Source organism: Pleurodeles waltl, chromosome 10 (assembly GCF_031143425.1).
Source record: "Pleurodeles waltl isolate 20211129_DDA chromosome 10, aPleWal1.hap1.20221129, whole genome shotgun sequence".
NCBI lineage: Eukaryota > Metazoa > Chordata > Amphibia > Caudata > Salamandridae > Pleurodeles > Pleurodeles waltl.
In genome coordinates, this window is record NC_090449.1 from 601,017,421 (window position 1) to 601,042,388 (window position 24,968).

Sequence of the window (24,968 nt, forward strand, 5' to 3'; positions counted from 1 at the left end):
GGTACCCAGGAACGTAGCGAATATTATATGCCATGAAGAGCTGGGGATTGGTTACATCACAGATTTGATAGATATTGCCCCCTTCTGCTATGGATAAAAGTATGGTTAAATCCGGTGGCTACCTTAACACATGAGTGTGTAAAAGATTGTATTTCATTAGCAAACCATAACAAAATTCCATGGTTAAACTTTGTTCATAACTGCTTTCGAAACTTGGACTTGGAGTCCATGTATCTTAAACCAGAGCTCTTGCCCTCCAATGCGAAGGAAATTGTTAAACTACGATATAAAGAGTATGTTATGAATTCTAGATATCAAGCGGCAGAGAATTTGAGCTCTTTTGGTTCATATGTACAAATTCCATCCTCAAATTTGTTAGAACCTTATTTTATTTGGTTTCCGATTCCCTCCCTATACTCCTTACTTGTACTTTTTAGACTCAATATGATACATTTTAGAGTGGCGTTTCCAACAAAATGTGTGTGGGAAAAAACGTTATCACCATGCCCTTGTGACAATTTTCCGAAACAAAGCACGTCACTTCATTTTATTTTGTACACTTTACTCAGCTCCTAGGGAAACTTTTTTACTACCTATTTTGCGTAATTTGCACACCTAATCCTATAAAGAAAGATTGATTGGCATTCAAAGCCTCTTGTCCAAACAAATATGTAGCTCCATTTTAAGCTTTATCAAATCTGCTATTAATATTAGGAATCGATATGAATCAGTAACGTGATTATTTTTTAATGGAATCTAGATATTGTTTTATTGTTGTATATGATTTTATAAGTATTTATTATCTTATATTTAGTAGGTTCAAGTGGCACGTTTAGGTTCCAAAGACCTCCAGATTGAAGAGTCTTGCTTTTTAAAATATGCAATAAGTATTGTATTTTATGATGATTTATATGTATGTATGTGTACTTTTATGGCAATACGCCGAATAAAGTTATTTGGCTGACTGACTGACTGACAGTGAAACCAGAAGATGTAAACCTTAATCCTAGGAATACTAGCATTCCCGTTAGACCAGTTGTGATGTGGTTAATTACTTCATCTCCCAGTACCTCAGGCCCTTATTTTTGAAAATGTGGTACACTTCAATACAAGGTAAATGCTAGCATTAACTACTGCACAAATAGGGATCATTTTTGCTTGCCAGTGATCTCGATATCAGGCATGTTCAGACAACTACAGGAGTGCTTGATGTTCCCAATAACCACTAATGATGTAAATATGTGCAATATTAGATGTGTAAATTTGTATGGCATGGATAACCTGAAAATCTGTAATGGATCTGGCCCTCCTGCACCTACTTTAAAATGTCCTGAACTGAATGATTCATTTGTTTCATTCCTTAATTAGTGAAGAGGGCATTATGTGTTCTGCGACAATAGCTTTTTGATCATCACACATGTTTTCGATTTGTCTATGATCTGCTGCCCTCTGTTTCTGCACATTTCTACCAAAAGCACACATTTAGATTTCCAGCATAATGGTCCACTTGTTTTATAACACCTTTCTTGTTAAATGTTCATTAAAAATTCAGTAGAAAATTATGAGGTAAAACACAGATATGGGATTAGTGTTACCGCTGGGGCTTCACCTTCAAAACTATGGCTCAGCAGAGATAAGCTATACATAACAGAGGTATAATGATCTTTTTATACATTTTTCCATGTGCATTTGCCATCTACATTTCTTCTCATGGTAGGTGCTGATGGCTACCTCTTATGTGGTTTGACTGTGCCACCAAGGGGCTAAACCATAACGCAAGCAGTTTTCCCACTGAGCTCCTAAAGTATGCATATGGTATGTACATAAATCTGAGAAGCGCACAAACTGACCATATGCTTGGCAATGTAAATATATGCTCTGAGGTTCACTACTCTTGCATATTCTCTGCTTCAATTAAAAAAAAATACTTTTGTAGAAGGCCATAAAAACCAAACACTTAAAAAAAGACACAATTCATTTATTGAAATACAATTTGATATCTTTCTCTCATAAAATAGGGCCCATAATAAAAACAAAATTCGGAAACGTGTAATTTCATGCAAAAAAATATTAAGAGAGCTTTGCAAAGTACATTCAACACATTTTGACAAAACTGCTGCTTATATTCATTTAATGCACTGTGTGTCATTGGTTTTTCTTTAGTAATGCACAGATATTTCAAAAGGCATTAGGAAAATGACATCTGATACATGTATTACTTTACACGCATTACATTATTGCATAGTTTTATAGCAGAATTATACAAACGCAGTAAAACAACTAATGGTCCTTTTATATGCATCATTTGTATATATGGACACTGCTGTTACAGCTACTACATGACTTCATGTCATATGGGACCATATTCTAGTTGTTTTCCTTCTACAGTCCATTGTATTCTAAAACAGCTTCCTAAACTTTTTAGAATCCGTAACCACATTTTTAGGACGACAAACTTTTGTAACCTGACCAGCTTTAAAGAACATGAGGCGGGGGCAATTTTTTTATAACAGAAATTGTTTGTAAATGTCACAACCTTGACAACATCCTCCGATATCAGACTGTGGCCAATGTATCTGCCCATACAAGCAGCAGATATTGAACTGCACTGGAGTCTAGAGAACTTTTCAGAGTGTGATGCTGGCCTGTGGCATTCATTCACTAAAAACACAAGGCTTCTTAAACATCTTGCTGTTGATACCAGTGATTTTAGCAAATCTGAAAAAACTCCTTCTGTAGTAGAATATGGAGCAAGGCCCCCCCCCATCAATTTTTGTGTTAAAACAAGGCCCAGTGGTGTAATTTGATATGTATGTGTGTGTGTGTATACATATATATATATATAAATATATATATATACACATATATATTATTATATATATATACAGGTATATATATATGTATATATTCACATATATCACATATATATAGACATATCAATATATATCTCTCACTGTATATACATTCTCTGTAAACACACACGGTCAGATGCATACTATTTTTAGCACAGAAGATTATGTGATTTCCCAAAATCAAAGGCTGTTGAGTCAACAATGGTACTCACGCCTGGTTCCCTCGCTCTAACGTCGTCAGCTCTGCCTGTTGGTTCACATCCATATTTCTCAATTCATTTTTGAAAGTCATATGGTCAAGTGGTATGGTTATACATGCTCACATATATTGAGAACAATCTCCGTTGAAATGGCTTTGTGTAGTAATAAAAAAAAACAGCAGCAACAAATACTAAAAGGTTTACCTGCAGACTTCCTTGAAAGTACATTCAAGGATTTGTTTTAAAACTGGGCTTAGGGGCATAGTGCAGCACCTTCACACTGGTGCACAAACACAGCTAACCATTTTAAATATTACTTAGATAGGTCACGACTTTCAGATTGGCATCCACCAGTGGGTCCCAACCCCCAGTTTGGAAAATGCCGATCTAGAACTTTAGGGGAACTGGTTTAACCGAGGTGAGTCCCAACTACAGTTCGCACAATGCATTGTGCTGTTAGATGTAAGCTCAGGACTAGAAAGTCAGTGGTTCTTGTAAATATCTTTTGTCCATGCAGTCTATCATTTGCATGCTTATCCTTTCCAGTTCGTTTCATCACTAATACATGCATGCTTTTTATCAATCCAACCTAGATACATGTAACCTTTCTATTATCGTAAAATTCAGAACGCTTTGGCATGCACTTTGTTTTTTGATACCCAATTCAGAGATCCAGAACTTCCACAAGCATAGATACATTCTACAGTCCACCGAGTTACCAGCCATCAAAAAGCTGAACGAACTCACATAAACTGTGTGGTTACTGCTAGATTTTTTAAAGATAATTTGTGATCAATTACCAATGTTTTTTTCCAATTTGTCACTGCCCGCCCAGAGACACAAATACAGTTTTTTCCAAAATAAATGATAACATATTGATATTGCGCGATCCTTGGGTTCTAAAATGTAGAGAACAATAAAAGGTTTGTAGGAACCATAGCACTTCGGTTTGTTTGGAATGGGGGGACATAGGACATCCTGTTATTAAATCAGTGCTGCAAATTTCTAGACGTTTACAGAGGTCATTTAGTTTCTGGCTTATATTCTGTCATAATACAACCTCTCTACTATTTTTACGCTGTAAGATCCTTGCAGTTCCTCTTGATGTGTCTAACAGTATTTAAGGAGCCATTTTGAGAGGTGATGAGGTTGTGGCTCTTTTCTAGTGATCAACCATGAGTCTAACCACTTATCAAGAGAAGCATGCATGCTTGCTACAAATGGAAACCTAGGATGAGAACTAAAAACGTTCATGAATCATAATTGCTATGCTGGGGTACAATGTCAGAGTCTTACAGAGGAACGCGCCAAGACTGGAGAAAACTGAAGATGGGTAAAACTGAAAATCAAAGTTACGTGGGACAGAGACCCTACACATCTCTTCTATGATCAACAGTGGAAAAGGGTTCGACTAAACACCACTAAATGTTCCAGCAGTGCTTGATTCATATTAATCAAATGTAGATGCCTACGTAGGATTTATTTAACACAGGATTTATTTAACACACAAACTGGATATGTGTCCAGGATGTAATAAGGTGGTCCGCTGATCGTGTGTATATGATGAGGCACATAGACAAGTACAGGACTTCTGAAGTGCAGCTGTCCTTGAGTTACAGTCAGGTGTTGGTACGTAATGTAGAATACATGCTAGAATGCTGTATTCTAGGTCAACAGGGACAAGCAGAAACAATAAAAAATTAGACACAAGTTTATGGCACTATGCCTGGTATACGCCTAGGGATCTATTGTGATACAATAGCTCCAGAGAGGGTGGTTCAATGTTTGAAAAATGGAGTAAAGGTGTAGGGGAGTCGGTAATGGCAAAGGAAAAATTGATGCACAAATACACATAACATAACAATCATAATGGCTTCATGTGAAATATATCTCTGGATGGGAAATCAGAATTAACACATGATGGGCTGAGATGCAGCAACCTGCTCTACAAGACAAATGTTAATGATCTGCCCTGCAGTTATGTTCACTTGTCTTGAGAAAACAATAAAAGATTTTAAAAAAATACTTAAAGACTGACTGCCAGTTTCCACAGGGCGCAGACCTGTAGAGCCAAAATCTTGCACTGATAAGGCACTGCTTAACTATCAGGCTTTCTTTTATAGTGTAATACAGTCTAGTGAATATGGTTTACCGTGGAGTATTAGACGATTTGTTTTACTGTTATCATTTATTATCGACATCACCCTGGAAGGTACCCATCCTAATAGTGTGGTCAGATTACAAGTTCAGTGCATTTTGAGACCCCCATCCAAATGTTGCCAAAAAGCAAAGAAAAATATTGAGGTGTCACTGGTATAACAATAGGATTATGAAAGTGCATGAAGGTAGAAGCACTTTGGTAGACAGCTGTGCACGTGTGTGTGTGTGTTTTTTTTTTAACAAAAAATGTTCTGTCAAAAATCTGTTGTTCTTTTCTATATTTTGTTTTTGATGAAATTGACATCTTCCAACCACTTATTTCTGATGCATTTGTGGGAGTCACAGGGGTATTCTCCCACTATTCAGAACTCTAAATATTCTGTATAAGTTAGGTCTTAAAACGTTCTGCGTGAATCTATTCTAATATTATAAATGGAAAAATAATAATTATTAGAACTGTGAAGTGCAGCCTAATATACACTCATACATTTGCTATGGTCAGGTAAAACTTCACAGAAAATGTTGCCAAGACACATATGTGAAGTGATGCAATTCAACTGGCCCTAGTTTGACCTTTTTTCATATTTTTCAAAGGCTGAGAGCTAGGTTAAACTGAGACACTCTGACCAGCTGAATATAGTACTTGAATTTAAAGGGAAGTACTCACGCCTTCGTGGTGTTATGAGCTGTAGAAGTTGCATGGTCTCTTCCATGTTCTTATAATATCAAGAGCAATACTGGGGCTGAAAGTGAGGTAAACTCACTGAACCTCAAAGACAATGAGCAAGTAAAGAAAGTAGTTCATTGGTACTTCACTGCGAAGTGTTCTCCAAAGAAATAGAAATTAGAGGAAAGTAAATTCAGAATGGAAGAAGAAGACAAGCTATAGGCTGCAATCCTTAGTTAACCTTCACTTAGACTAATCATTATAGTTTTTCTTTGCTTAAAAAGGGATGACAAATTCTACCTCCTTTGAGGCACTGTCCTTTAAGCGGGGTATCACACAGGTTCTGTGGGAGCTCTTTTGGTAATTTGTTGAGTGAGACAGTGGGTGAGGTTTGCCATTGAACGAGACATATTTACGGTTAGTAGGGAATGTCATGAATGTGCAAGCACACTCCTATTACTTAGAAATAACAAGGCAGTAACTGAGGTTCAATAGGGTGGCTTTCCTTTAACCCTCTCCTCCTGTCCACAACCTTCTGAATACAGCATGGGACACCACTGTGAAATGTTGGTGGTGCTGAATGCCTAAAAGATCAAGACACCACTGATAGGGCTGCCTGAAAGCTATGACAAGTCCGAATTATTTAATGTCCTCAGAAGCATTCATGCAGGTTAACTCCTGTCTCTTCATCTGGGGCTTGCAATTTTGATGACATGTTTTTACCACACAATTTAATACCCGCACATGTTGGCAGACTAAGTGGCCCAGTGACAGTCCAGTCAGCCTACCAGAGTTACTGAGATTGGGTGCATCGGTAACTCTGGGAGGCGGAGTTAAATGGGATTATAAGTGGGACACTAAGGGTCCCTTTAGTAAAAAGAATTTGCAATTACTGGGAGAATTGGTAATTCCAGTCCATATTTCAATGGCAATTATGCATTAATCTCTAAAACTCAACCCAGAGATGTAGGCTGTTTCCAGGTGAAATGCAAAGGATCTGTGGATTTACCATGGATCACCTAATTCCAATGAGGCCAGTTACTACATTCCGCGGGATCATGGGGACACTTGTAATCGGCCTATAACTATGTCACAAAGTTAACAGTGATGGAATTAGACTAGACTTCTTCGGACAGTGTATCTTGTAGTATGCCAACCCTGTTTGAAGTGTGAACTAATCATATTGCACATCAAGAAAAAAAGAGCAGGGCAACCTCAACTTATACTGGATGTGGCGAAACAGAACTGGTGTGTCAGACATGTTGAAAAACCATAACATTGATATTGCCTTTCAGGTTACTGCTAATGTTACAGAAGTCATAACAATTAAATGCTCAAACTTTCAGCAAACTCTGTGTATGATTGCATCAAATAGATATTTTTCATAACCTATTGATTATTTACATATTTATTGAAAAAAATGTACATTTCTATTACTCCATTGGGTCAGTCACGCAAGGTAGGGCCTTCATACCCCATGGATCTGTTTTTGCCTTCCCCACCAACTTCAGTTTGGTATGCATCAATAACAGTGTGGTTATATTTGGCTAGGTGAGAACAAATTACAAACTTCCTCAAATACAGCATAAATCGGCTGATATACAATATCACTCTCCATCATTTCCCCACTCTGGGAAAATTTCTATATCTAAAGACAATGATCTAATATCAAAAATCATATTGCAAAAATAATGCAAATTGCTACTATTGTATATTACATGAATGCATTTTCAATACAGTACATATGAAAATGTAAATATATTTAACATTCCATTCTAAAATTTCATTATGTACATCAAAACACTGTAAGGTTATTAAAAAATATAGGAATTGACACCAAAGGTATGATTCACATACATGAAAAACTTCATATTACATTGACAGTTTGGTAAGTATTTCAGGTCCAAAGTGGAAAACTTAAGTTCCAAGCAATATACCTCATAAAGCCCCATATCAGGCATGACACTACTCTCTAACTGGACTTGCAAATGTTACTTTGAGGGAATCAGGACGTTTTGGGTTAATTTATATAAGAGAAGGTCATGGCTGCACGTTTAGCTCTCATTTCAAAGGCTACAGAAAAAGTAAATAAACTGTGGCTATTGAGGAGCCTGCTCCAATCTGAATAAAGTGTTGCAAGATACCACTTACCACCACATTAAAGAAGAAAGTGCTGTTACAGAAAACAGAGCAAGAGTCCAAACAGTGAAGAAAAAAAAACGTGAAGCACCAGGAAGTATGAGAAAAATTACAGGGAGGTCAAAGCAAGTGCAGGGCAAACTGACACCAGTGGGGGAACAGTATTTGCAAAGGATCCAGTATAAAAATGTAAGATAAGGTTCTAAACTTAGGGGAAAATTGGAGTTTGATGGACTGGCGTAGTGAAGGCAGGCATTGTCATGGCATCAAATTTAAGTTTGAGCTTACAAGATGGATATTTTTATTCTGAAATGGCAACTGTGTCCATGGCTGGAGCTTGCTTTGGGGGAAACATTTTTGTGCCAGGTCCACCATACCATGTCATTGTGTTCCTTTCATCACTTGTATTCTTTCAGACAATAGACCGCGCACCCACCTTGACTGCATAGCGGGCATCTATCTTCGCAAATAACATATCGCCTACCTCCACATGCTGGGCGATTTCTACCACTGCGCATGGGGTATTTTATGGGTTTTTCTACCTTAAGATGCTATGGTAAACATGTTAGACCTGGAAAGATAATGTCTGTAGGAATGACATCTGAAAGGCCACCATAAATTGGGTGGCACCTCCATTAATACTTCCACTAGCATCGGATGTAGCACAAATGTTTTTGTGATGATGAAGTTGATAGTGGGTAGGCCATGGGGAACAATGCACTCCCCCTTGTTCTAAATTAAGTGGGGGAAGGGAGAAGGGTGGACAGCAAATGATTGGTGGATAACTCATTAATGTTCTTCTTTAAATGAGCCATTAAGTATTTAGTGTGGGCACTTTCACGTTGATACTGACTGCATCACTGTACATTTGGTCCACAAAATGGCACTTCAAAGATTATGGAGTGGCGGTATATAACTGGCTCTAGGAGGCTTTTCAGAATGACTCAAGCCTTGTGCTATCTGCCTCAAATGGGAGCGAAGGCTAGCAGTATAGAGGTGCAGAACACATGTTTAATTCATGAGGACAAGTTTACGAATTCCCTTAATCCCAGCTCTCATGTATGAAATGCCTGGGTTTGGCCACAAGTAAACGGAAAGAAATTCAAGGTCTCCAATACAACTAGAGCATGTCTGTATGAGGCCGCATACACCCTTCTGTCAAATGACCATCAACATTGATTGGCCTATCGTAAGGCAAGAGCTTCTAATGTGGTACCAAATATGTCCAGTCCAACCAATCCAATCCATCAAGATGTCAACTAATCCAATTTAATTGACAGCCATGGCATACAGAGGCATTGCTATCAATAGTGTAGCAGGTGTATGGGCACTAGGGCCCAGTGTGTGAAGGGCCTGCTGCACCCAAAATAAAGCTAGCTTTATGTTCCTAACTTTCATTAGGGCCAATGGCACCCTTTAAATGCCACTGCTGGCATGAACACGGTCCTGAATAATTATGGACCGCTAAACCTTAGACAATGCAACCATGTATGCAGATGTGATTATGGATCTTTTGTAGGCTTAGTTAAATGTGGATGGGGTCTCTATCTCCAGCCTTCCTGTGGGCAAGGTGTACAGACCGACAGACATATGCACAGGGGACTGCCACGCAAACCATCATGAGTAATGTAAGTGTGAGACGCAAAAGGCAAATCAAACATTACCCTGTATACAAACACAACTTCAGCACATTGATTTTCCATCAGCGATGAGTTTCAGAGAAGGTTTTATTCCTCTGGTAACTGTTAAAGGCACAAACGTGTTTCAAGCATTTACTGAATTGCTGAGAAGATTGAAAGACAAATAAAAAAAAACAGCTCCCCACGGAAGCTTGTGAGGAATGGTTTATAGTGGGTTTTAAAGGCCAGAGGCTGCAGTTGAAGGTGTTCATCGTCCTTGGGCTTGATGCAAGTTCGTCTCGTAAACAAAAAGCCATACATGAGCTTCAGTGTTGCCAGCATTTGCTATAGAAATGTTGTCTTATAATGTCAATTGAGGTTCAAGCTAAACACTTCGTGTTTTTGCTTCCCAGAAGACTGATCAGCAAGACGGTGAGTTTTGAACATTACCAATGCCATGTTTATTTTCTGGGTGCTGATGCTTATTTCAGCCTGCCCACTCGTGTGTATTTAAACGGAGCCTTTTGCCTGCTGAAATCACAACAAAGAAGTCAGCTTCAAAGACCGGGACCAGACAATTCAACAGTAACCTTGATTTTGCTGCTTTACGGCCGACCGTTACTTTCTCGGTATTTGCATGGATTGCTTTACACATAAGCTCCACGACTCCTCGGTTCCTCCGGAAATGCACGCAAAATAGGCTTCCTTCAATCTATAGTTTTACAGAATGTTGCTCAGGATGTGCATTTTAGCAGGTGTAAACTTTGGATTTCGGATTGTCTCACTCCACACCAATCGTGAATGATGAAACTGTGACGATGTTCCTACCTTGCCGAGAATCACAACCAACTCCAATGAACACAATAAATTGAACTGGCGTTTAGGGTTGTTTCTCAGATGAGTTGGCATTTGGAACTCATGAGTGATCAAAGACTTGTCGATTACCAGAGGGGCACCTGTATTTTTTACTCTTCCTATATAGCCAGTAGGCACCTAAATGGTACAGTTCACAAACGGGTGCCTCAGAAGTTCTTCTGCAGTAGGCCGCCTTTTTTCCTCCACAAATGTCTGTTTCAAGAAGTTTTTACAGTAGTCTGAGGCACAGTCAGGAAGCTTTGGTTTTGTAGGCTGTGTTGCAATTTTGAAAATGGCCGCCATGGCTTCATATTCGGCCCAAGGTGGCTTCTCCGTTAACATTTCCACCACAGTGCATCCAACACTCCTAAAATAAAAAAAATTTGAGAGAGTTTAGAGAACGGCTAGAAAAAGTAATAAGAGGGAACATAGTATTAAATAATATTTTTATACAGCCAGATATCCTCACTGTACAGATAATCAAAGCATGGGAAGCCCAGTTGGTCCCCTGAAATCTGAATTTGTGACCTGAAAGGAACTCACTGATCGATGCAAGAGGTGCACTAGCTATGTGTGTGTGTGTGTGTATATACATATGTGATATGTGTTGCACGAGCAAAAAAGGCTTGTGAGCTCCCCTACAAACCACAAGTCTAGTATATTCCTTCTGCTGGCCTTCAAGTCGTTTGCCACCAAACACGTTTGCATATATTGCCCTTATGGACAACTTCCAGGATCCAGAGAGCATGTCAAGTTTATTTTTATTATAATTATAACTGAACTGAGAAAAGAAATAAAAATGTATTTGTAAAAAAGTGTTAGCAGAAGGGAGTTTCTGCCATGAGCAGGAAGTGCTTGAATTACAAAAATGACATTGGCTACTGAGGAAGAAACTGCAACTGAATATCCTAAAGTACCTTCAACTTAACTACTGCCCAGAATATAAACTTCCTTTTCTGGCCAATGTCATCAAAAGCTGTGTCAAAACCAAACTAAAACAATTCACAAACAATCTACTTGACCAGCTATAGGTCAAGGTTTCAGAGTGAGCAGAAGTAACGAGATGGCCATACATCAAACAATCGATGATGCTCTCTTTATCGTGGACAGCGTGGACTCATGCCTTACCACCCTTCTCCATATCTAGGTGCATTTGACTCCGTCAACTATCAGACCTTTCTCAAGATTCTTGACAAGTGGACATCAAACATCAAACTTCTACATGGCACTTCTAAACGAATTCCATTTCAATAAGCTGCCCCCCAATTACACATTCTCTCGCCCACACTTTTCAATCTATACGTGGAATGTCTGGGGACTCTCCTTCACAAATCCAGCATCTCCTACCGTTTCTACCCAGAAAACTCTCAGTTTAACTTGAAAGATCCCTCACTCAAGGACATTGAATTCCTCAATCATACTCCAGAAAGACATACGTCTTTACCATAAATATCTTTTCCACATTTTCTTTTTTTTTAACCAAAATGTAAGTATTTTACAGATAAGTATAAATAGGTTTATACTTACCAGTAAAATACTTACGTTTTCGTGGTAAAGACGTGTTGTAAAGACATATGTGTGGTAAAAAAAAATAGTGGAAAAGACATCTGTGGTAGAGACACATTTGTTGTAATGGAGTCTTTGTAAAGGCGTGTGTGGTAAAGGCATGCATGGTGCCTTCATACAACAAAAAAATTGCTTCCCGTCCAAATGCAGGGAATTTAAGGTTGTCTTTGTTAAATGTTGAGAGACATCTCTTTGGAAAACATTTACAAGATTGGGGAGTTAGAACTAGAATATAGCCCTGGCGCACCTTGCTGCTACTTTATACTCTATTGCAGGTCACAATCATGGTTGCCAAAGTGTGGCTGTGTAATTAGGATAATAAATATTCTTGGTGAGGAGGGGCTCCCACGGACATCATCTTATGCCACAATCGTGCTCTGGGGACTGTGTTGAAGGCCTTCGAAAAGTCTGTAATTGCACAACGCAAAGGTGCAACCCCTCACCTGGGACAACTGGATCCCTATTATACATAGCCACGGCGCACATGAAAACAGGTGCACTAAGCGCAAACAGATAAAGTGCGCCCCATTACATATAAAGTTCTGCCCCCAGGACAGCCGTGAACTCGGCCTGCCCCCAAGGCATACCATTCATGGAAAAAACGTATGCTGCTCCGCGTTTCACAGTGTAGACGCCCACCCACCTTCACTTTGAAGGCAGATTAGAGATCCCTTTGCAGGCTCGTGCAGTGAGTGACTGCACCCGCCTGCAACGGTATGTCAGGGGTGGTGCATGGGCCCTCCTTTCTTCCTCCAGAGGGCTGCCATCAGGGGGTGCATCTTTCAAGTGGCGACTGTCAGTGTGACTCCAGACTGCTTTGTTGCCTTTTCGCCCACATCTATAACATGGCGCTGGTGCAGGGGCAAATAGATTCCCTCATTTGTTTGGGGCCATGCCCGCATGCAAACGAGGGAACTATCTCTGGCGATTGCGCTGTTGCTATATTTGTGCCAGTGCTATTGGTATTAAAGAAGAGGCCACACAAGCGTCTGCGGCCCCTTCTGTAATACCAAAGTGCCCAGGGGCAAGCAAAGTTAGTGCTCATGCTTTCATTTGAGACATTCACTTCACCATCTTCAGATCCACTTTACTCTTTACTGTGTGTTCAGGTGACACTTAAATTCACATAGTGCCTAGAGCACACACTAGTCAAACCGCAGCAAGCATTGCTACAAGCGGCATGGGCTTGGTTTTGGCCTTGACAGTGGAATTTCTTTTTTTCGAGTCACAACATCATATGTTGTATAATTTTATGGACATAAACATACTCCCAATCAGGCTTTTACCATACCAACTGCTATCTCTTGCTGATTTTTCTAGTCCCATGAGCAACGTATTCACCAAATGAAAAGCATACTGTGCTACTTACTTTAACTGCTTGCTCTATGGTGTGGTGAGCATGCTAGCTGATTATAGTATTATACAGAAGAATAAATATATAGTATAAATTGATAATGTGATAACTTTTTGCTGTATCTAGCAGACATACAGTTCTCTTGTTGCTGATGCATGCCAGGTACCAACAGAACTGCCTGTTCTTGGATCACACTTGACTGGCTGCACTATCATGCAAATGCTATTGTACTATGGCTCAGGCATGACTGAAACTACAGGTAAAGGATACATTCTCCAGTGCACTTTTAAAAGCAAGTAGTCCCAACTACTGGAAATTCCTCCTTATAGCAAAATTAAGAGATCAGAAATTTGCTGTGTGGTCACGTCAGACCTAGAAACAGACTCGGAACACATCTGTGGAAGGCTTAAAGAGCAACTTTTCCCTTGATTTTCTAGTGTTCACTCCAGATGTCAGCACTTCTGTGTGTAAGGCTGGTCCCTAGAGACCATGACTACAGAGAGAAATATAAAGGAGGAGAGTCTACTGGTCAATTCTGGTCCTTGTAGTTTATTTTAAGTGACTGCGTAACCAGGAGCAAAGATCGACCCTGGCAAGAACTGATGACGACTAGGGTATGACTCCTCCTGTAAATCTGCCTATATGGCTCAAGAGCCCTACAAGCATCTTCATCATGGGCAGTAAGAACCCCATTACATTTCCAGTCTCAAGGACCAGCTACAACTGAGAAACCATGCACTGTAAGTGAAAGCAAGGGGCCTGTATTGACAGAAAGTGGAAGTTTGTCTGTAAGTGAAGGTAGTCCTTCTCCATGGTTCCAGGTGTGATGTTGGTAGTGGTGCTCTCTACTAAGATTTTGATTACAGAAACCAACGATGCTACTGGGCAAACACTATTGCTCACTCAATAGACCTTTGATTTCGAAGGCAATCATTGTTCCAGGAAGGTCTATGCAAGAAACAGAGTTAGCCAAATAGAAATGCAGCAAATAGAAAGCAGTTCTAGCAGTATGTGACATTGGTTACAACACATCATTCCGAATATGGCTACTCTAATAAGTCACATCATGCTCCTATTACATACAAAGGATCAAGCAGGGCAGGGGTTTCTTTAAAATCTGTTGAAAAGATGAGAGAAATTTGAAAAAGTCATTCTATTGTGTACACTGAGACAAGTCTGATTTCGAAGAGGTCACCTCTCTAATTGCTGTTACTAGACAGGAGAGGAGAGGAAACATGCCTTACCAAACATCTGCTTTCCTGCCATATCCTTCTCCGCTGATCACCTCGGGGCTCATCCAGTATGGCGTCCCAGTGACAGATTTGATTCCAGTTCCGGACATGCAGATTGTTTGAATGCGTTTCCCAGCACCAAAATCTCCTAGCTTCACATTTCCGGCAGAATCTCGCAAAATGTTAGCCCCTGCAAAATATACACATGTAGAAAATCCAAATGAGACCCAGTTTTGCAGTGTTCTAATGAGCATTTGAGGAGACCAGATTTATGATAAACAAAAAATCGTCCTCCCTCGTCCTCCAGACTATCCTGGCAAATACTGTTTTATATTTATGAGGTTTTTTGAAGGTAATTCTTTATCTCAAAGTCTGCAAAAAACATCTCCTCCCAGCTGGCATGCTTGCCACTATGGACCTCCATCTACTACCTAGCTTATTACCCAGCCAAGCCATGGTGGATGATGCTGCTTTATGTTCTCGCACAGGCGTTCATGGCTCGGCGGAAAAATAAGATATGCTGGTTGATATCATCAAGGGGCGTCCTCTACTAGGCATCTAGGATAAAGCAGAAACTCGATGGCTGCAAATACGGCTTTTGGGAGTCCATATTCTCCACTATCTTTCAACTCCTGCAGTGAGAGTTTGGTTTTGTAAAACAAAATGCTTTGCCATGCTAGAGCACCGAACATGGCAATGAACTCTCAATATGTCAGGCTGCGGTCCACCAGGCAGCATTGTACATTCCTCTATTTAAAAAGTCTCTTTGACTCCCTGTCCTCTCCTCCTCTGTTCTTGACCTCCAAGGACCACTGTTGCCATCTCTGTTGGCCTTCTTTAATTCTGTCTTCTCTTACCTGCTACTCCTCCTTCAGCTATTTATACAATGGATTCCTTCCATCACCCTCCTGAAATCTATTACATATACCATGAATAAGGAAAGCAGGGTCATAAACGCAGAAACATATGAGCTGTTTTTCTCTGACGGACAATCATCTAATGCATGAAGGAAGCTACAAGCTTCTTCTATTTCAGAATCGTCCCCTGCATTTCTTTACAAACCATCACAAAGTCTGAAGGCCTTCATTACTCAGGTGACTTTCCAGGAAGTCCCCTCAATGCAATCCTGGCTGCTGTCCCTATCTTTTGATAGTGCAGAAAATGTCCCCAAGCTACAAAAAGGAACTCTTTGGCCTTAGTAAATGACACAAACTTAGAGCTGCAATAGAGATCTCAAGTGACCCTAAGCCTCCTCCCTTTCCATTTAGTAACATCATTATTTGCTGCTACTCTTGACAGGCTCGACAATTCCCATACTGGGGTAGTCAATGAAAAATGTCTACATTCCATACACTTTGATAATTCTGGCCAAAAGTGGGATATGATAAGCTTTCCCCTACAACTCTGAAAAACCAAGCTTCTTTTATGAATTCTTTCTTAGTGTTTCATTGCGTTCCACACCACTTAACCACAAACTGAAGCTTTGCTAAAAGATATCACTTAATATCTGTCTCACAAGGCCCTATCCTCTTCTTCATACGGAAGTTTGAAGACTTCTTTGCTAACTTTATTTGATACCATGACCCAGAGCAAATAGGTAAGCAAGCCTTCAAGCACCTTTAGTTTCTATGTAGGAACTGTGAGCATCACCCGTTGGGATATGTACAAAATAAAATACTATTTAAAGTAAAACTAAACAAGCACAAAGAAGTAAGTCCATCCTAATCATGGCCTGACCTTTAATGTCCCGGTGCACAATCATGTTACTGTGCAAGTAGAAGACGCCTTGCAGGATCTGCCTGGTGTACCGTCGGGTAACATTTTCTGTCAGGGCACCATAGGCCTTCAATTGATCTTTAATTGAACCCTGTTAAATGAAGAGAACACACAAAAAAATCTTTGGCAACAGAAAAATAGAGCAAAGAGCACAAGTAAATAAGAGAAGTCACTACCACAGAAAATGAACTCTGACAGACTTTGTCCGTATTCTTTATTCATAGGTTAAAGACACACTCGCCAAAATACTAATACAGACACTAAACTGGGTAAAATCTAAATTACGCTGGCAAAATTCCCAAGGTTCCTAAAGTTCACAGAATGAAAACTTCATGAAATGTCTCAATATGTTGCATTATATTACTTCACTCAAGTTTTGCTTGCAGAATCCTGGGTTGCACAGAAAATATCTAGCCAGAAGTATTTTTATTCTTGAGCTAATCACTTGTTGGTGCCTCACATTACTTTTTTTTAAATGGAAAGTATGCATTCACGTGAAAAGAATCTTGAGATAATAGCAAACCATTTCTACAATTTCACACACACACCCACAGGCAACTTGTTATTCTCACACTATTATGGTACAGCTGGTGGTCCTTAGGCTTTGCAGATCTATGTAAGGCTGCTAAATGTCTACTAAGCACATCCCCCTCAGCAGTGTATTAAGAGCATCACTAGTTGCTGTTGATTCTCATTCAATCCTTCCCTTCTTCAGTCAAGAATCGAATTTCTTAGCTTCAGCATGGCTGGACTTCTCAGCTAGGCAAAGTGGATTTTCACCAAGTAATAGAGTCCCTCCACAGCAGTGTCAGAGAGTGGAAGAGCAACTTTGTGATGTGCCTGCCCGGTTCAGTGCAATCTACCACACAGTAGCAGGCTGCCCAGTTTAAGGGCATTAAAAAAAACTAGGAGGGTCCCCTTGAGAAGTATGTGCAGGCTCCCCCTCACGTCTAGACAAACTTTGAGCACAAAATTTGCAAGTCCGTAGTCTGTAGCCCCCTCCTCTTCAACAGATGATGCTGGCCTTGTGCTAATTCCATGCACTGGTCAGTACTGCCCACAGCGGGACCTGTCACTCCTGGGAGGTTCTTACCTTATTTGCACAGCATTAATGTGTATCATGCCAAGAACTATGTCAAATCACAAACTTTATATTGATGTTTTAAACGTTATGTGTTATGTGCATTACTGGCACAGCAGTCTGTGTGTTAAATTAATGTGCATCATGACAGTGTCTGTATTCTAAAAGATAAGTTACTAAATGCAAACAGTTTAAAGCACACTGCCTGACATCCCAGCCTTTAAATCAACCCCATTGCATCATGATAAATGTCATTTGTAAAAATGTCGTACTCCGTTACTTTTAAAATTATTTCATCATCAAAATGGGTGCAGGCATTGCTGTACTCTGGACACGAACGTGTTTCTGGGTTAAATCCCTTCTTCAGCAGAGAAACATGAGATCATTCCGGGGTGCTGGAAATGCCGCCATTAATGTGTATCATGCCAAGAACTATGTGAGTCACAAACTTTATATCAATGTTTTAAACGTTATGTGTTATGTGCATTACTGGCACAGCAGTCTGTGGGTTAAATTAATGTGCATCATGACAGTGTCTGTATTCTAAAAGATAACTGTCTGGGCTGAGGCGCAAGTCTCCAAATATGTAACTTGAGTACATTAAATAACCTGACCCATTCACAGCAACCAGATCAGGCGACACCCACACTCAGAAGCATCCCTGGCACAGAAAGCAGCCCCCAGCGCAATGAGATGGTCTGGTCTATTTGGGCCTCTGTGGTCACTCTTGACAGGGTGGTGTAATATTGCAAACCACTAATAAACAACTGAGAGCACACTGAATATTTGTGCATGCACTATATATACATCTACACACACAGCCCTGGCAACAATTCTAGTTTGTTTTCTTTTGTGGAACAAAAATATTGGTGGGCTAGTCTTAGTCACTTTAGGGACGGTGATGGGCAGTATGTCCTAAAACAAACAGTGGTGTCACACCTCCTGGCAAAAGTTCCCAATAGATATTCCTTTCAGTAGGCCACACTTTAGCAGGCAAGAATAAGTTACTAACCTGCAAGTGCCGTCCCTCAGCACTGTCCTCTCCTATAGCATGTGAATCCATAAAACTTTCAAGACGCTCCTTTGGTTAAAATAGCTGCCTACTCTGCATGCAGTGTTTTGTATCAGGTACACCTTTTTACAGGTACATTAATGCCAGCAGTGTGTCCTTCTCTCTGCAGGTGCCCCCACCATGTTGAGTAGCATCTGGAGGGCACATTAGTACTGACTAACCGTTTCACACCCTCAACAGACAGGTGTGTGTGTCAATGTAGACTTACCTAGGGTTCCCTCACTCTCTCCTACACGTATGTATGGAGGCCTCAACCTGGTACAAAGAGCCATGAACCTCAAAGTGTCAGCAAACACAGAGGCCCGAGCAGGGAGTTATGCCCCCCTACTCTCACTTATTTCAAACAATCTACTTGCTAAGAAGGGATCCAATCTGCCTATCTTGCTAACCGCAGGGATGTTAACCTGGTTAAAACCCATCCTAGCATGTTGGAAAGCCAGATCAGGAAACACACACGACTTGTGTAGGGGAATGCACTTGTATTCCCTCAGTTTCTAGGCTCTGAAGCACTGTGGAATGGGGCTCCAGAATGATGTTCACACGTTGCATGCTGGGATAGCTCAACACTTCGTGTGAGCTATACTGGACACTCTCAAACTAGTGGCCAGGCTGGTAACTAACTGAGCTCTGGGTGTAACCCGGGCCTTGCGTACAACATTGGGTTGATAGGAGTCAAAACTGCAAGAATGAAGGCAAATATGGCCTAACAGCTGCCAAATGGGGAACCTATTGTCAAATGGAATGCCCATGGGGCTAAAATAAGCCAAACACTAAAAGCACCACTTAGGGGCACAAAAAAGACAGCAAACTCCGCATCTCGGTAGGAAGGACCCTTGACGGATGCCCATCCCATATACACAGGAATGCCTCACCCTAATTGCAACAAGGGCAAGGGCAAGTTTATGGCTTCGTGTGTCACTGGAAAAAATCCTGTGGTGGTTGAAAATTGAAGCAAAATGTGGATGAGAGTTCCTTTAGCTACAGACTCGCAACCTGCACCTGATAGAACCTGCGGGTAACAAACACAAATCCTGGTAAAACCAGCACTAAACTTTATACTTTCACAGTCGATAAAATTTGTCTCATCCAGACCGGTAATATTTTCCACCAGTTATTTTCACTGCTTAGACCCTACATAAAAGGCAAAACTAGGGGACAATTAAAGAACACGTTATTATTATTTACGCCCTAGGCTTTAGACAATTACGAGTAGTTACTATTATTCCTCTGCAGGGATCTTGCTTGAGGTATCCCCACCAACCTTAGAGATAAGGAAAGGAAGGTCTTTCGGCTCTGGTCCAGTCAATGAAATTGGCAGATTTATAATTACTTATGCCATGATGAGCTTTACGCAAGAACCGTGTGGATACGGTGCGAAAACATAGATTTAAAAATATTGTTTTGTATAACTACAACTAGGGCCTAGTAAATCTCTAAAAGGTATATTATTAACTATGCTCTGTGTCGTCCAGAGGCAACGGCCAAAAGGAATCGCTCATCTTTACCACCAAGTACCAGCAGATGGCAGGACTATATAAGAAAAGGAAAAAGCTTAAGCGAACAATCTTTTCAAGTGAACGGAAAAAGGGTGATGGTGGGTAGAAAAGTGTTGATTCTTTTACCCTGTTGGATTGAAAACTCGCTCCATCTGGTCATTTGAATTTATGACCATCACAGTAAATGAAAAAATGAACTAACTTTACTGGCCGTTTCACAATCAGTCCTGAGGTCAGTCGCAATGTTGTGGGACATCAGCCTAGCATCTATTAGAATATTTTATGCCTCACTGGCAATCTCGCCCAGTGGGATCACAGAGTTCGATGGCCTGCAGATAGCATGTTCTGCAGTGTTTAGTCTTTCCTCTTACTGCAATCATTTGTTTACTATATCGGGCGGTAGGCGACCCGGCAATTCCTCTTGATTTGTTTTTAAAATCTTTTAGAGAAAGATAAGTGGCGTAGATGCACAGCACCATTCACGGATGCTGTTCAAAGATTAGTATACTGGTGAACCAGAGCGCCCCTAAGCCTACAGACACAGATAACTTGTGGGGACTTACTCCTGCCTGACTGGAATATCAGGGGTAGTCTGATACAAAACGTCTAGGGACTTTGGGCAGAATACGGACCTTCAGAACCCTTTTTTTTCTTTTGATATAGGGCCCACATAGCTCCAAGGGAGAGGATGCATCTTATGGCCATAGCTCCAGATTTAGGATGTATGGATCCAGGTTCGCGTCTCGGCATCGGCTCACCATTGGACAAATTACTTAGGGCCCGGTTTAGAGTTTGGCCGAAAGGGGTACTTAATCGCAAAGGAAATGGAGTACCCTCTCCACCAAACTGAAGTTCAGCCCACCTCAGGTAGAGTCGGGCTTAATGGCCACTAGAGTAAGGGCTGTCGGAAGTTTGGCCATTTGACCACTGTCCGATTTAGAGTGGGCGGTCAAATGGCCAGTTTCCACCGACGGGTTTGAAGGCCTTTAATCTCTGTGGCCTTGCGTACTGTAATTGTTGCTCACGTAGGTGCTCCAATTTCTATATAAAACTGTAAAAAAAAAAGGAGCATGCAAGTGTTTTACAAGGTCAATTTTCTTTGTAGCAGGAACCTCATAACATAAGATCCAGTTACGTTAACTGGTTCTGGTATAGCTCACTAGTGCCTCTATTTTAATCAGGTAGCACTCTATGTTCATGGGACACGTGAGGCCTTGTTGAGACCGGATCAGAAAACAGGATGCAACAGGACTGAGAGTTGTGTGAAAACGTAGCTAGACAACATACACTTACAAACAAGGCACATGGAGTTAAAGTTACTTTCCAACAATTAGATGTTTTTTGGGGCCAAATGTCGAAACTGTGATTAGAACTAAGGTCACTATTTCCCAGAATCGGCACATTTGCTGTATGTTTTCAGAACTTAAAGAAGGGGCCTGTATTTGTTACGTTGTAGACCTACAACAGTGAAATACCTGTTTACCATGTGAGAGGAGGTGGCAGGAACTTGGAGGGGGTGGACTTTGTGTTCAGCCTACTTGGTAAGGGAGGCTAAAAAAGAGGAGGATTTGGGAAAACTATCTCAAAAGCTCATGCATGGAAAGAATTTACATGTTATGTGAATTTCAAGTAGCACGTTAACTCATGATTTCTGTTAGGTTACGTTTAAGCGTTCCTCTTTTAAGGGTTTATTTTTGTTGATTTTATTGGTGTTTTCTCAATGTTTCCAAAACTTTTGAAGCCCATGTTTATCGGTGCTCATTCAGAGTTGTTTTTCGGTGTTTACAAGACAGTGTTTTGGTAGGCATGGAGAACTGGAGCCATCCGCTGTACTAATGCTCTGGGTCAATAGACCACACAGGTACACTGCACTCAAGCTTATGATTATTGGAGCTACTGCCACCTTTTTTAACCTGCTTACGGTAAAGAAAAACGCCTGCCATTAATGCAGAGGTCGAGTTACGGTAGGTGGCCATCCTGGTTTCATCAGAATTGTCCCTTTTTGGCAGGTGTGTCCCATAGCCTGCACCCAGATAGTGTGGGATGTTAAATGATTCAATATTAGCTTATCACAGAGGATGATGCACGCCCAATTGACTTGCTAAATCTAGAATCAGATTAATCTGTTCAGAGAAGTCATCTATCTGGGTAATGTAAGACAAAGGGAAGGCTGGTATATCTCTCACACAGCTCTGCACACCATGCATGAGCTGTGCAGAGGTGCCTTTGAAGGCCATCAATAATTTATGTGGTAACAGGGATGGAAGACTTCAGACCAGAAGCTTTAAGAACACATTTACATTTTAAATGCCAATAGGGAGGAATGATAACACCTAAGGTGAAAGCAGCCCTGATCCTGCAGAAGGGTGGCTCTAAACCAGCAGGGAAGCTGCCATGAACCAGGGAGGTACTGCTCTAAATCCTTTATAATGCGAGTCAATGGCTAGTCTGAGACGAAAATAGCCTGGGACTCCTAGTGAAACAATTTTATTTTCTATAAAAACTACAGAAAGTAGAGCTTTCTAATTTCATGAAAATTGGAAACTATTTTCACCACTGTGGGATGTGCTGAACATTTTATATTTCGCAACATATTTAGAATAATCACAATGTAAGAGCAACTAACAAACTTGAAACTAAATAGCGTGTTATGTTGTTTCCTTAAACAGTAAGCAGTGTAGTCCAGGTGGTTTTACCTGTCAACTATTCCCATTTAATCGTGAAAACATGATTCGATCCTAATCATGTATGAACGAAAAGAGGGCTGGGGTCTACTCTGGAAAAAGCCCATGGTGATCAATTCCCCTACCAAGCCTGTATCACCCGTCTCACATAATGACGGAAAAGGGGGCAAATGCATAGGTAGAGCTTGATTTGCCATAAATCAATCAATTTGGTTAAGTAGGAGAATTGAGACTGAAACTCAGGACTGCTAAGTTAAAGGACTAGATAAAGAGACTGGGCACTTTCTCCCCGGCGACAATGCTCACTGTGTACTCTGTCCCAGTCCGGTTTTATTATTTGAATTTACTGACATCATTAAGCCTGATAGTAGGCACTCCCAAACTTTGAACAAAAAACAAAATTAAGGCGAGAAGAGCAAATATATATAAAACAATTTGGACAGATAGGAGTAACCTTTTTTAATACATGTCACCTGGTTCCACTGGAGTGGGAAAGACAAGGCCAAGTAACCATCATTCACATGAAAATGCCACTGCATTAGGTGCACTGCCCAGATTTATGAATGATAGTCTCTGATACTGGCATAGTTTGGTAAAGTGGTAAAGTGGTAAAGCTAGGATTAGATGTCAAATCTCCAAGTCCCTCAGCTAGACCTTGCCCATAGGACTACATCTAGTGGAGGGAGGGGTGTGGTCTGCCCAACCCGGAGAATTGTCCACATTCCAGGAGCTCTGTTAAGGTTTTTTTATAGCACTCAGTAAATTAGCCTGATTCTAAGTGCTTCTAAATTTTGCAGATAAGGGAAAGGGACTGTGAGGTATTTTCATTGCCTTTCTGGCACTAAATGTAAGTGAGCAAAATCAGTGGTGTTCTAAGTGTTTTTCCAGGGACTATTTCATTCCAACTGGAGAACCAAGTTGCTCCCTTTGTAAACTTGGACAATGACGAGGAGCAGTCAAGGTAAACTGTAGAAGGTGGTAGAGGAATCCCACCTCGGGCACAGTATGGCATTGTAATCACACTGAATGAAATCAATGTATGGTAAGATCTATATCTTTTAAAGAGACCAGAGCCCTGATTTAGAGGAGGTTAGTATGGAATGAAACTCCAAAAATGCTCTCCACCACTCGTAGTCCCACCTAAATAACCATCGTCAGATGGCTTTCCTTTTCATGCCAAGTGATAGTGCAAACATGGGGACCCTGACTCTATCTGGACATATTGCTAGGCACTAACATGGTTTGTTTTTGTTCAGAACTCTTTGATATGCCAGATCACGTGACAGTCAGGAATATGGAATCCTCTCTTTCTGCCTCTGGTATTGGATCATACATTGGAGAACTCAACATGTTGCCAGTTGCGTGAGTCATAATGCAAACTAACCCTTTCATGTAAAGAGGTTTGAGTTGATAAACTCATCTGTGGGTAATGGGACTTGAGGGCAGGACCTGCATAATTGGTGGGAATTGTGGAAAAAACATTCTAGTGAGAGGAAAGCATAGTCCAAAAAACATCCCAGTTTCTCACAGTGGGGATCCAAAGAATATGGCAAGTAGCTTGTGGCTAGCGGATTTGCCCGAGTGGCTAGCAGTATACAGAAACTTTCCTTTTATGCAGATTCAAAGAATTTGGTGGGATAGGCATAGACGGTGAAATTATACAGTATGACCGTATTTTCTGTGAGAAGTTTTTTATAATGTGATGGATAAGAACCCCTGACTCATCCAGTCTGCCCATTTACTCACTGGACTTGACAATTCTTGAAGTGCGAATCATTTTGAACACAATAGTCCTTTTTGCCCCCATCACATCACTTCGAAGGCTACCCCAAACAATACATTGGGTGGATGAGGGACAAGAGTGTGCTTCCCTGAGACATTATCCTGAGTCAGTTTTAAACCACTCCTCCTCTTTCCTCATCTGGGTGTGACTACACATGAAGACGGGGGCAGTACATGGTCACTGGGTAAAGTGAGCAGGAAGGTGCTGTGGTGCTGCACAGGAAATGAGCAGTAGTCAATACCTGCCCCAGACAGATTTTAGTGGGTTAGGGCTGTACACATTTTTAATAGAGATGGTTGGTTGATATTTTTACTGACTGCCCTGCGGAGAGTAATCCTTAAGACTGTTGTATCCCAGTTCTGTGGACTTGCTAACATTCCACACCTCAGCCCACTTTCCTTGCATTATTAAACATGCATAGCTGCGGTTTTG

At 40.7% G+C, this 24,968-nt stretch overlaps 1 protein-coding gene across 3 annotated transcripts in view; it reads right to left on the minus strand.

Moving 5' to 3' along the window:
* Positions 1–1,957: 1,957 nt before the first annotated feature.
* The window catches only part of LOC138261743 (mitogen-activated protein kinase kinase kinase 3-like), a 377,725-nt gene continuing 354,714 nt past the window's right edge, over positions 1,958–24,968 (minus strand). For all 3 annotated transcript variants that reach the window (XM_069211063.1, XM_069211062.1, XM_069211060.1), the window contains exons 15-17: positions 16,382–16,511; positions 14,657–14,834; positions 1,958–10,859 (exon numbers count right to left, since the gene is read on the minus strand). In XM_069211063.1, the coding sequence (XP_069067164.1) occupies positions 10,631–10,859; positions 14,657–14,834; positions 16,382–16,511 (537 nt within the window). In that variant the 3' untranslated portion in view covers positions 1,958–10,630. The remainder of the gene's footprint in view (positions 10,860–14,656; positions 14,835–16,381; positions 16,512–24,968) is intronic.